The following is a 14,436-nucleotide window of genomic DNA, read 5'->3' as shown; positions in this document are numbered from 1 at the left end:
AAAAATTATTTCTATCATTCCCTGATTATAGAAGCCATTAACCCTTGCCTGTGTAAATGAAAATTGAAGAGCTGAAGTCCTCCATTAGCTACTTAAGAGGAAAAATGGGGAAACCTGCTCTTCTCTCATTCAGTTCCTTGTATACCACACTTGATATTTGTTCTCAGTCTTGCTGACAGAATGGATATAAGAAAACTGACCTACAAACAAGGACGACTGTGGTCTTCAAAGGCCTATGAAAAAGGTACTTAAAAAAGTAGAGGGGAATTTACTAATATCACGTATAAATACACTTTCTTTTGAGGTGTGTTTTCTAATGTGTTTTATAAGCCAGGATAAAACAAGTGAAGTCGAAACCACAACATTTACGTCAAGTAGATTCTGCTATGCATGTGACTTTATTAATGAAATATAGAGAAACAAATTACAAATTCTAATTACTAGCATGTTCTTAGGTATTAATTAAGCAATACTCAGAGAGTCCCTTTCCCCCCTCACAATGTCAAATCTCCATGAAGATTCACAGCAAGCAATTAGTCCACTCATAAATTGGGCATCCTGAAGTTCAACCCATCTTCTTAATTAGATTTCCCCTATAATATCCTCTGGAGTAGCCAAGAGAAGTATGGGATCATGCTTCAAACTGATGTTAACCTCTTGCGACTCCACATGTGAAAAATAAGCACTCTGCAGCCAGTGTTTATGTTTTAACCTGTGCAAGCAAACACATTTAAATTAATATCAGCTACATTTTAATCTGGTGTAAATTACAGCACTCTTCATTCACCATTCTGCGGTGGTTGACAAAACTGCTCCTAAAATATCCAAGATCATGGACAGAAGTATGGAGTAATCCCATCCCTAACAGATTAGATCACTGGACTAAAACTTATTTTATTACTGGTGAAGAGTAAGAAGTAGCAGTGTTATGTACAAGCAGAGGAGTCAGAACAATAAAACAAAAGCCTTCAGGTTTTTGTTTTTTCTTTGGAACAGATGACATTTCACCATGATACACAACGCATGTACCTTTGCCTACTCAGCTGGATTTGAATAAGAGCACCAAGGGAGAAAGGATTTTTGAAGAAATAGAAGAGCAGTTTTTGCAAGCAATATGCTGCCCCTGACATATGTTCTAGTTCTCTTTCCTGTGTTATGAGCTTTAATTCAGATCAACACATCTCACAGATGGGAAGAGATTGAAGAACCAGCATTCTTGCACTCTCATCAACCTAGCACAGCAGAACTTTTAGAGGATGCGAAGATTACAGAGAAAACTCAGATATTTATTCCTTCAAGAGAGATCATCAGTCCAAATGAAGCAGCATGAAGACCACAATAATAATGAAAATTCTGGCGGCAAATACACAATGATCTGACCAATATAAAGGTTAGATCTTCGGTAGAGTGTCAAAGGTTAATTAGTACCATGTTGGCTGTCCTACAGACTTTCAACCACTTTCACAGGAAACAGGAACAGTCATTTGCTTCTTGCTAGCAAGATTCATGGAGATGTTTTTCTATTGAATAATCCTAAATGGAAATAATCCTAAATCCCTTAACCTCTCACTTTAGTTTCTCAGGGCATTTTAAGACAAAAAGATGGCCAAACAATCTACCTTTCACAGAGTTGTAACGTGCTTCATTAGAAGAACTGTTCAGGAATTTTCCATTGTTTTTGGTTTTGACAGAAAATGTGGTTTGAGGAAAAAAATAAAGATTTTCCACAGGTAAATTTTTATTTTGGCACCAGGAAATAAAATCAAAACAAAATATTTAATTTCAGGTCAAGTTGATCCAAATCAAATAATTTTGGTTTGTTGAACTGAGCCAAAATGTTGTTTTGTTTTGCATCATTTCATCAATAATCAGTGTCCACTTTAGCTTCCACTGTGCCTCATGTTTTTATTTTCCCCTGTGGGCTTGATTCCACAGCCCAGTGATATCTCTCATAATGCACCATGGTCTCGCCTGAGACTGAACCCCAATGTTGCATTAAGAGAGTCCCACAGCCCTCCAAAATGTTTCATTCTGATAAATTTCAAAAAAATATTTTAATGTCATATTTTTTAGAATATGTTCCATTAAAGTTTTGATATTTTGACTTTTCATTCTAATTTGGGCTGAAAACAAACATCAAAATACCAAAGTTTCCCACTGGATGGAAATTCCAAGTTTCTCTCAGCTCTCCTTGTTAGATACATCATCTTGAAATCATAATATTCATTAGCATGAATGCTGCCTTCTAATTAGTGTAGTCATCCTTCAGCAGCCTATTCTTCCCCTGCCTCCACCAGCTTCTAGGCTCAGTCTCCTGTGCCAAACCAGTCCCAGTCCTCCTCCAACCCCCATCTCCTTGTCTGATCTGTCATCATGACTTCACCCCCAGGTTTTTCATCCAGTCTCGGTCTCCTCCCCTTGTTTATGTTTCTAAACAAAGTAACAATGAACTGATACTAGGGAGAAGTCAATTAACATAGACCTAGAATATAAAATGATTAGGGAGAAAAATACTTACCCCACAGCACTTTGCACAAAAAAATAGAATGTAAATCAGAGGGTGAAATTTAGCCTTATATAGGAAGATGTTACAAGGGTTATGCACCACTTATGTCTCATATACTTAAGCTCTCAAAATTGATCCTAAGTAGGAAAAAAGCTGTGCATAGGCCCTGCACTGGGCCATTGAACAGCTGTGAATTTAACCCAAATCAATCTGTCTTCAATGTCTGCAGAAGTTGATGATACCTTTTTTTCAAATGTGCGTGTTAGTTCAATTAAAAAGTAGTGACTTTGCTACAGTTCGACTATGACGGATAGAGAGATGCTTTCCTAAGAAAAGGTGTAATCAAAGTTCTCTTATTGCAACAAGCTTCCCCTTCTAGTTGTGCTTTTCTTCACTCTCAAGTGAAGTCCATTCTCTTATTATGAGAGTATTCCATTTGTTTTATGCAGCACTCAAAATACCGTAAAATACCTGCCAAATTCTCCTTGATGTGAGCCGTCAAGTAGCTCCTGTGCCTTGGAAACCTCTGTACCTTACCTTGAAGATCCAAGTGTCATTTCAGTTACTGATCTGTTTTAATTATGCCACTTTTGCTTTTTTGAGGATTGTAAAAAGAAGGTCAATGGAGCAAATTTACTGATGTAGCCACTATCAACTTTGGCTTAATTCTGCCTTCAGAAACACAACACACATAAATTGCATTGACTTCATTGGGGATGGTGCACATATCCAAAAGTATGGTCTGACTCCCAACTGCAGCAGCGAATGCTATACAGCCAGTGAAAATGCATTGGATCACCATAATGTGGCATGAAGTCTTTTGTGAGAGCTTTCAGGTTTTTTTTACAGAACTTTTGGGATGAATTTGCTAAGCATTTCTTAAAGCCCACATTCCAAACCCTGTAATTTGAACACGTTCATACTCCTAGCAGCAGTCACTGAACACAACATTATTTTTCAGGATAGCACGACACTGATCTTCTGTGTCAGCCAAATATGATTAGGAAAGATTTCAACATATGCAGGTAACAGTCATCACTTATGGATCAAATATTTTGATAAAATACTAACCTTTCTGGGATAAGACATAGGCTTTTAAGTAGGAAATTATTTTTATCCATTTTAGTGTCACAGTAAGTACTAATGCCACAGTGAGAATATGACCATTGTCTCCTGGGAATCTGGTGACATCATTGATGACTCTGGAGAATTCTGTCACTCCTCTTTCCTGCCTTCATTTCACAGTTTCATTCTGGCATAGGACTTAAAGAAGCTGAATAATGTACCAGGGTGGTAAACGAGACCTCACATGTGGGCATCCTCTGCTATGCTAAAAAAACCCTTGCGCTCCTGCTAAGTTAACTTGGAACTTTTTTCAGGATACACCACTGATTTTATTTTTCAGCTGTTGAGTAAAGACATCATATATAGATAGTGCCTTCTCTCTCTTCAAATGAGAGTGGAGGATGTACTATTCACATAACGTGCCCAATTCATAAATGAAAGAATTTCCTTGGGAGACACTTTTAGAATGAGCAATGATAAAATGCATATAACAAATTGTCAAGCCTGTGGCCATTTCACTCACAAAATCCTATACCTGCTTGGCACCGGTTAGTAGTGCATCCCTTTGCAGCAATAGTGTTGATATCTTGCTTCAGCTATACCAGCATGTAATAGAAGCTTTATTCCAAAGTGCCTTTGAGTAATTCAGTCTAAGAGGTTGTTATACACAACATAAGAATAGCCATACTGGGTGAGACCAATAGGTATTCTAGTTCAGTATCCTGTCTTCCAACAGAGGCCAGTGCTAGATGCTTCAGAGGGAGCAATTTATCAAGTGATCCATTCCCTATCACCCAGTCCCAGCTTCTAACAGTCAGAGGTTTAGGGACATCCAGAACATGGGGATGTGTGTGTGTTCCTGACCATCCTGCCTAATAGCTGTTGAAGGACCTACCCTTCATGAACTTATCTAATTCTTTTTAAAATCCATTTATACTTTTGGCCTTCAGAACATCCCCTGGAAATGAGTTCCACAGGCTACATGTGCATTGTATGAAGAAGTATTTCTTTTTGTTTTAAACATGCTGCCTATTGATTTCATTGGGTGACCCCAAGTTCTTGTGTTATGTGAAGGGATAAATAACACTTCCTTATTTACTTTATCCACACCATTCATGATTTTATAGACCTCTATCAGATCCTTCCTCAGTCAGCTCCTTTCTAAGATCTCCTCATATGGACGCTGTTACATACCTGTAATCATTTTTGTTGCCCTTCTCTGTCCCTTTCCCAATTCTGATGTCTCTTTTTTGAGGTGGAATGACCAGAACTGCATGTAGAATTCAAGGTGTGGGCATACCAATGGATTTGTATAGTGGCATTATGTCTTTTTCTGTCATATTATCTATCCATTTCCTAATGATTCATAACACAACTTTTTGGACTGCTGCTGCATATTGAGCAATGTTTTCAGAGAACTATCCACAATGACTCCAGGATATTTCTTGAGTGCTAACAGCTAATTTAGACCCCATCATGTTGTATGAATAGTTGAGATTATGTATTCCAGTGTGCATTACTTTGCATTTATCAACACTGAATTTCATCTGGCATTTTGTTGCCCAGTCACCCAGTTTTGTAATACTTCAGTCTGCTTTGGGCTTAACTATCTTGGGTAATTTTGTATCATCTGCAAACTTTGACAACTCACTGTTTACCCCTTTTTCCAGATCATTTATGAATATATTACATATTCATAAATGATAAGTTACCCACCTTGTCTCTGTAAACATGAGGTAATAACTTTTACTGGATCAAGTGAGACAAGCTTTTGAGCCACATAGACCTGAAGAAAAGCTCTGTGTAGCTCAAAAGCTTGTTTATCTCACCAACAGAAGTCCAATAAAAGATATCACCTCACCCACTTTGTCTCTCTAATGTCCTGGAACTGACAAGGCTAGAGTGACACTACATACAAGTTACATTTATGTAAGTTACACTTAGTTCTACTTTATAAATTGTATATGGATCTATGGTAGCTTCTGATAGAAATCTAAATGCAGATGATAGTCATGTTATGATTCACTTACTCACTTTTGTATAATGTAAGACAACAGGGTCTTGCGCATGAATGAAGCTCAGTACAGCCACTACAGTATATTACAAGACACAGTACTCAGTAAAGCTGAAGTTACCTCACTGACAGATGGTTAGCGATTGGCCTTTGACCTTTCATACAATGCGTGTCCTGATCTTGTCCCAATTCAGCTGTAGGGAAAGTTATTTTTTCTAAAAAATATCCTTGTTCCTGTTTTGATTTTGTCTCAGTTTCAGTGGGAATTTCTGGTTTTTCATTTTTCTCTGAAACAAAACATGTATGTCAGTGACAATGGTAACAACGTTCTCTTTAATTATACTAATGTGCATTGGAGGAGGGACATTCACCTGTAACTCTTATGAAAGCTGAACAGTATGCTTCCCCAACTTCATTGCTGGCCACACAAATATATTTCCCAGTATCAGCAAGGACTACATTTCTTTTAAAAAGGTAATAGGAGTCACCTAATTTCTCAGTCTGTAAAACAATAAGATATGTGCAGACAACCATTAGTAGCACACAGCAAGATATACTATCTCCCTCCCCAAGGAACACTTTAAAAAACTTAAGACATACACTGATGTTTCCAGCTACCAGTCTGATATCATCTTTAGTCCAAACAACATTTGGTCTGGGTATTCCACGTATAGTGCAATGCAGGATTAAATCTTCTCCTTCTTGTAGAGTTGTATGTCCAAATTTCTGTATGAAGTTTGGTTGTTTTCCTTGTACTGAAAAAAAAGTGTATACTGTACTTGAAATGGCACAACTAAAGCAAAAAAACAAAAACAAAAAAAACCCTTCTGCTTTCATTTTTTTGATTATTGCATGGAGAAAAGAATACATGATTATGGTTGAGTCTCAAGAGTACTAGTTTACACAGCAGTAGAGGACATACATCTTTGAAATTATATTCCTTTCATTTAGCTTCTTGCCTGTGTGATATGGTGTGGAAATAGTGAAACTCTCCTTGGCACAAAGGGTGGTGAGCATCAAGACCTCCATGCATCAGGAGAGTGATATTAATTTCAAGGTAGCATTAGATAATCACATTATTTTTTATGAGTAATAGATAAATATATGGTGGATTACCTTATTGCAGTGAATAGTAAAACACATTTCCTACAGAATTTTAAGGAACAATGTCAAGACTGGCAAACTTTTGGGCTAGGCTTACTGTTGCACATCATGCTTTTCTTGGCTTTGCTAGTCTGTGCCATCCTTCCAGGTTAGCAGCTTAGTGAAGCACACAAGAATCCTATTCTGCAAGAGGGTCAAATTCACACTAATGCTGAAGGACAGAACAGGATTTATGCACTCTTAAATTACCACTTAAGCCCCACATGAAAAACTAAGGTAGATTGCTACAAAGTAAAGGATTTTTAGAGCAGTCCAGACACTTAAATCACATCTTGCATCCCCTTCACATCAGAAATATATATTCTCTTTTTCTCCTCCATTATTTCATAATATACCATAGCATACAGATTTATTAAGAACAATACAAGGCAAACCCCACTGTATGCATTCTAGCTACCTTACTGTGAGGGTAAATCCTTTAGGCACATACAAGACTCTCATATAATAGAACTGTTAGTGTTTAGTAACCTTATCCAAAATATTTCACTGATTCAAATTTAACCAACTCTAGGGTGTGATTCTGCTGTCACTTATACTGGGGTAATTCTGTTCAGCAGAATCATTCCTGAAATACACAAAAGTGAGAGCAAAATCAGTATGTCCCTCAAGAGTGTGCAACACCACTAACAGTGAATGATCATTAGTCCCCCAAACAAAAGTCTCTTCCATAGGGGCATGTCAGGGGCCAGTAGGGAGTGAGAGAAAGCATGGCCGGGATAGTCCTGAGCCCTTGCTATCTCCCGGCTACCACAAAGTCTATAATTAAACAGTGCAAGAGGACAAAACTATGTCAACAACTCAGGCCACCCCCACCCTCATCACAAACCGTGGGCCTGTGAGAGGCATATCTTTAGGTGCTCCCATTGAAGTGAAGCAACACCACACACACCCCTTATTGCAGGCCATGGGTTTAAGCTACAAATAAGAGGTATTTGATGCGGTTGGCATAGAAGCAGCAGCAGATCTGGGGAGAGGGAATTTATATCCTCAGACAGTGCTCTTATGTTAATGACTATGAAGTTAGATCCTATCCAATGTTGCTGTGTAGCTGGAACCAGAGGTAGTTTTGGAATGAAAAGCTCTTTACAGTCACCTACTAAATATATTCAGTGAGAATGCTAAGTAGAGAGGGTTATTGGAAACTATTTAGACCCCCAAACTGCCATCCACCAACAAAGGGCTAGTTAAACTATAGGCCGACACAGGCAACACAATTTATCAAGGATTAAATGAGCACTGGCAAAAAAGTAGGATTGGTCCAGGGAAAACGTTAAGTATACTGAAGTTTTTGATTTCCAAATCAGGTCAGAGGCAATCTCCCTGGAAATGTAAAGAAAACTTATGCAAAATGGAAATATTTTAACTGAGAAAAAGACATTTTAAGTTTCAAAATGTTCCATGTGGGCAAAACCCCCAGATTTGTTTGTTTTTTTTAAACAGAAACTTTTTGCTAATGCTTTTAGTTTCAATATGGAAGTTTTGAATGAAAAATTTCAACCTGCTCCAGTACCAAATAAATTTAACTCTCCTCATTTATTCTCCATTTGTCTTTTAGTTTAATATTTCCTACTGTGCAGCAATCAACCCTGTGGCAGCAGCTCATCTCCATGAAGCACAAGCAAGGTTTTTGGTAGCATAGATGAGCCACACCTCTCCTGCTCCCCATTTTCTTCTGTCTCTAAAATTTCTCTTTTCCACCTATTTGTCTCCCATTCTCTTTTTTGCCTATTGTCTCTCCCCTGTATCCTCCCCAACGCCTATTCCCTCCCCTTTTGTTTCCCTCTTGCATTTACCTATTTGTTCTACATCCCCTCCCCTCTTGGAGCATCCATATTTACTTTTTTGTGACCAGTAGGTGATCCTGCAAGGTACCAAGCCCCACAGAAAAAAAAGAAAAGAATTAAAGGGTGTTCAGATTGGGCCATTAGTCCTTGAAGCTATGCTATTTCCTGATACTAATACATGGGGAAACCACTCCTGTTGCACCAAAACATCAGAATGAATTTCTGATGCATCCATTGCAATACAGTTTCACAGACCCCCACAAATGCCTGTGAATTAATAAGGAGCTGTTCATTTTCTCCATTTTTTCAGTGCTATTGTTTTTTCAATAACACAGCCATTGGCTCTGCCTTAAGGTGGAATGATTTATGTGGTGCCAGTGTTGGCACAAAAAGTTTTCTGATGAAAACCTAGCATTCAAAGAAGCTGCTCATCTTTGCCACCATTATGTATTTAAGTAATAGGAAGGGCCTACACCTTGTAGATGGGCACCTTTTAAATTATTTTAAACATAAAATTCAAAATGTGGTTTAGGGCAAATTTCCAGTCAACATGCTGTGAGCAGACATTGTGCCAGCCTACAGACTGACATGACAGTAAGCAGCCAAGAGACCATATACCATACATGATTCAAGTGTATGAGTCAAAGGCTTGCATCCCAGCTGAAAATATTAAAATTCAGTGTCTGCCTCTGGGTTCTGTGACTGTTGCTAAAAAGATTAATTTGCACCATTAAGAACAAAGCCAAGTCCCTTTCCTAGCTGTAGGAGAAGTGTTTGTGTAGCACTGTGGAATTATGTTGGACAAAGGTAGTGTATCACATGAAATTTCCTACATCTTTTTCACTCATCGGGATACTGTGATGCAGAGTCAATCTTTTGCCACCATAGAGATTTCTGTTCCGTACATCAGGCGAGTGTAGAAGCAAATGCTACTTATTTTGGACAGAAAAAGTTCAAACATCTGTTCAAATACAGCCATAAGGTGGCAAGGATTTCAGCTTTGATCTGGCTTCCTGTTGAATGTTAGTATATACTACAAAATTTATAGTGAAAACGGAGTTCATTTTCTAACAACAACAATTTTAATGGACATAGACTGCTACAGGCAATCAAGTTTTCCGCCCCTCCTCCCCATTATATCATCTTGAAACTGCAAATGGATCTAAACTGGTTTTCTAATTTTATATTAATATTTCATCCCATGAGTCACCAAGGCTAAAAGTAAGTTTAGAGCCCCTTTGAAAAGTGCTCCCCACCCCCACCCCAGGTCTTCAGTTGTAAAACACTCCCATTTCTGTCTCTAAAGGTCTAGAGGATAGTGGACCTGAAATCTGTCTCTAGTTCCAAGTTGTCTTTTGCCCATCTATCACCCCACATTAATGTAATTCTTGGACTCGAAAGGGATTTCACATTTGGAGAAACAAAGTAATATTTCTACAACAGGTTGCTTAAAGAAAAAAACAAAAACAGCACAGCAGCTCTTTCGGGGAAAAAAAGCATCAAGGTTTAGAATGTTTAGATATAGGCTCACATAGCGCATCAGGTACCCGGCTTTCCCCACCACACTTATAGTGTTGAAAAAGTATATGAAATTGATTTCACATTCCTTTTTGTCCATCCCACCTGGTGCATCACTAATCTCTCCTGCCTGGGACTAACATTTCAGATCTGTGAACAGCGGCTCCAACTGCTATTTAAGAAACAAAAAGTTTCCTCAGCGCCCCACACCATGGAAATTCCCTAAGAGATTATGTTGGGCTGAGATACTGCTCAGCCAATAGTCAGTCATGGGGGATATCGCAACTCAGGATGCCTTTTTGGCTAGTAACTAGGGTGACCAGATGTCCTGATTTTATAGGGACAGTCCTGCTTTTTGGGTCTTTTTCTTATATAGGCTCCCATTACCCCCCACCCCCATCCTGATTTTTCACATTTGCTGTCTGGTCACCCTGCTAGTAACAGAAGCTTTACCCCAGGACCTATACAAGGGAACGCTAAAGCTGCTATGGCCACCTGTTCTGGGGCACTCTGAAGACTCAGACCGGGCTCTGGCACTCAGGATAACAAGGGACAGCCCTGCAGGGCGGAACTTTTTAGTGCTAAACGACACATGCCTAGACCGCCTGCCCCTTTAAAAGCAACCCGCCTTTCTTCAGCCAAACGCCAGAGTCAGGTTACAAGCAGAGCCCCGCAGATAAGCGCGGGATGAGCCGTACCTCAGCCTCTTCCCCGCTGAGAGGAAAACCACCTGCTGCCCCCGAGCTCCAGCCCTCTCTGTCTCGGCCCCCGCCCGAACGAGAGTCCCGAGCCTTGACCAGCGCCTCGTCCATCGCTTACCCCTGGGCCTTCTTCTGGCGACTTTAACCGCTTCCCGCCCTCCCGCCTTCTGGGCACGGGCTAACCGACCCGTTTCAGCCCACAACATGCCCCGCAGCTGGGCAGCCTCGCGCTCCTCACGAGCAGAGGGGTGGGGGGATCGCTCCCTTTCTTAAGTAATTATAACATCGCTGGCTCCAGCCCCGTTTCCATTGCTCGGGGGCAGGCCGGGGGCAGGTCTCGCGGGCAATGAACGGAGGCCACGTTTCAAACAGTCACTCCCACCGTGTCTGACCCTTCTGCGGGCTTGTCAGCGGTCCCGGGGGCAGGGGGACAACGCACAGGGGCGGCTCCTGGCCCCAGCACGCCAAGCGCGTGCTCTGGTGGGGGGCAGGCAGGCTACCTCCGGGGTTTGCCTGCGGAGGGTCCGCTGGTCCCGCGCTTCGGTGGCCCTCCTGCAGGCGTGCTTAGGGCAGGCACGAGCCTGCAAAAAAACCTAGTTCTCTAGGGAAAGGGCTGAAAGCAAAATGGCGGGTGTAAAATACCGGTGACTGGCATGTTTGAAGCGGAAAGAGTAAATCCTTCTGCGGCGAGGAGCGGTAACGAGCAATCAGAGCGTGGAGCCCTCACGCTGTTTGTCCTGGACAGACGCTAGCTGTGGTGCCGCGCAGAAAGTTTTGAGCGCTCATTAGGCTCAGTGACTAGAGAGCTTCCACGTGGGCCGTTTGGCATCAGGACATCTGGCAACAATCAGCACGTATTATACCTTTGCTTGTGAAGCCCAGTATTAACAGTGGGAAAAGACCCTTCACTGTCCCGCAGTTTGGCAAAATAGCTCTGCTGTCTGTCTCTGTTTATTGCAAACAGCCACAGAGTACCTGAGCACCAGGCAGCGATTAAAAGAACCGTATCTGTAAAATTGTGATTTAAATATTAGACTAAATACAATATTTGATTAAGGCAAGTGAAAAGCAAGTGCATGCTAACCTAACAACACTCTCTGAAATGTAGTACTCAGAGATAATATTAGTATTACTGACCAATGGAACTGTATGCTTCTGTATTTGATTTACTAACATCTACAAAAAGGGACTTAGCCTTACTCTCCTGTTTTATCTTTCATTTAATATCTCTGTCCTCTCACTTTGCTAAAATAACAGTATTTTCAAAATATTTCTTCATCTAAGTTGCACTTCAGTCTGCCCCTCATGCAGCAATACTGTAAATACCATATCTCCCAGCCCATCTATTGTGTACTCCCCAAAATAATCATGTATTTCAGTTAGGAAAGCTGGCTTATTTTCTCTCTGACTTTTTTTTTTCTGGGCCAAAGTTTGAAGTATTTATTTAGGCAAAAATCTCATGGAAAGCAGTGTGAATTTTGGGTGAGAGATGACCAAATAAGGACTGCAAGATTTAGTTCCATATCTAGAATTATTTTTATTAAGGCTGTCAAGCTATTAAAAATTAATTGCAATTAATCACATGCTTAATCACTTTTTAAATTGCACTATTAAACAAGAATAAAATACTTAAATATTTTTGGATGTTTTCTACATTTTCAAATATATTGATTTCAATTACAACAGACTACAAAGTGTACAGTGCTCACTATATTTTTTATTACAAATATTTGCACTCTAAAAACAAGGGAAATATTTTTCAATTCACCTAATGAAAGTACTGTAGTGCAATCTTTTTATCACAAAAGTTGAACTTGCAAATGTAGAATTATATACAAAAAATAACTGCATTCAAAAATAAAAAAATGTAAAACTTTAGCGCCTACAAGTCCACTCAGTCCTACTTCAGCCAATTGCTCAGCTAAACAAGTTTGGTTACAATTTGCAGCAGATAATGCTGCCCGCTTCTTGTTTACAATGTCACCTGAAAGTGAGAACAGGTGTTTGCATGGCACTCCTGTAGCCGGCATCACAAGATATTTACTTGCCAGATGCGCTAAATATTCATATGTCCCTTCATGCTTCAACCACCATTCCAGAGGACATGTGTCCATGCTGATGACGGGTTCTGCTTGATAACCATCCAAAGCAGAGCGGACCGATGCATGTTCATTTTTATTATCTGAGTCAGATGCCATTAGCAGAAGGTTGATTTTCTTTTTCAGTGGTTCAGGTTCTGTAGTTTCCGCATTGGAGTGTTGCTCTTTTAAGACTTCTGAAAGCATGCTCCACACCTCATCCCTATCAGATTTTGGACGACACTTCAGATTCTTAAACCTTGGGTCCAGTGCTGTAGCTATCTTTAGAAATCTCATATTGGTACCTTTGCCTTTTGTCAAATCTGCTTTTGTGTTCTTAAAAATGAATGTGTGCTGCATCATCCTCCACTGACTATAAACAATGAAAATATATGGCAGCACGTGGTAAAAAAAAAAACAGACATAGATTTTCCCCCCATGGAGTTTCAGTAATTTTTTAAACACTTTTTTTTTTACAAATCATCAACATGGAAGAAGCATGTCTGGAATATGGTGGCCAAAGCATGAAGGCATATGAAGGGTTAGCATATCTGGCATGTAAATACTGCTTTGCAAAGCTGCTGCAAAAGTGCCATGTGCTTGTTTGTTCTCACTTTCAGTAAGGCAGCAGGTAAAGAAGCAATCAGCAGTAAAAAAAAAAAAAACTTATTTGTCTTAGCCATTGGCTGAACAAGAAGTTGTACTGAATGGACTGGTAGGCTCTAAAGTTTTAAATTGTTTTGGTTTTGAGCGCAGTTATGTAACAAAAAGAAATCTACATTTGTAAGTTACACTTTCATGATAAAGAGATTGCACTACAGTACTTGTATGAGTTGAATCGAGAAATACTATTTCTTTTATAATTTTTACAGTGCAAATATTTGTAATCAAAAGTAATATAAAGTGAGCACTGTACACTTTGTATTCTGTGTTGTAATAGAAATCAATATATTTTAAAATGTAGAAAAACATCCAAAATATTTAATAAATTTCAATTGGTATTCTATTAACAGTGCATTTAATCACGATTAATTTTTAATTGTGATTAATTTTTTGAGTTAATCATGCGAGTTAACTGCAATTAATCAACAACCCTAATTTTTACTTTATTTTTTGGTAGAAAGAAACATAAGAAGGGCCATATTGGGTCAGACCAATGGTCCATCTAGCCCAGTATCCTGTCTTCCAACAGTGGCCAATGCCAGGTGCTTTAGAGGGAATGAACAGAACAGGGCAATTATAGAGTGATCCATCCCCTGTCATCAAGACTCAGTTTCCAGCAGGTGGATGTTCAGGGACACACAGAGCATGGTATTGCATCCCTGACCAATTTGCATATGCTTGATTAAAAAGGAAAGTTGATCTTTTGACAAGGAAAGCAAGCATCCTGGGCCCAATCTTGCTGCCTTTAAAGCCAACAGCAAGACTCCTGATGGCTTTAATTGGAACAGAGTTGGCTTCTCTGACTGCAATTTACCTTAGTGCAAAGGGTCCTTATGAGGCCACTTAACCTCCATTTAAATCTTTAAGAGTGCAAAGGGCACCGGGGTGAATTTTACTTTCTCAGTGTGCTCACTTTAATTCATTTTGCTTTGGCACAGCACTT

The 14,436-nt window shown here is 39.6% G+C and overlaps 1 protein-coding gene across 1 annotated transcript in view; it reads right to left on the bottom strand.

Moving 5' to 3' along the window:
• Positions 1-375: 375 nt before the first annotated feature.
• Positions 376-14,436, bottom strand: part of CCDC141 (coiled-coil domain containing 141) — a 155,463-nt gene continuing 141,402 nt past the window's right edge. Inside the window, exons 26-29 of the mRNA XM_039494690.1 lie at positions 6,186-6,340; positions 5,957-6,086; positions 5,707-5,872; positions 376-712 (exon numbers count right to left, since the gene is read on the bottom strand). Coding sequence (XP_039350624.1) covers positions 583-712; positions 5,707-5,872; positions 5,957-6,086; positions 6,186-6,340 — 581 coding nt within the window. The 3' untranslated portion in view covers positions 376-582. The remainder of the gene's footprint in view (positions 713-5,706; positions 5,873-5,956; positions 6,087-6,185; positions 6,341-14,436) is intronic.

The sequence above is a fragment of the Mauremys reevesii genome, linkage group 11 (assembly GCF_016161935.1).
Source record: "Mauremys reevesii isolate NIE-2019 linkage group 11, ASM1616193v1, whole genome shotgun sequence".
Lineage (NCBI taxonomy): Eukaryota > Metazoa > Chordata > Testudines > Geoemydidae > Mauremys > Mauremys reevesii.
The sequence above is the reverse complement of the archived record's forward strand: the minus strand, read 5'-3'. Positions and strand labels throughout refer to the sequence as shown.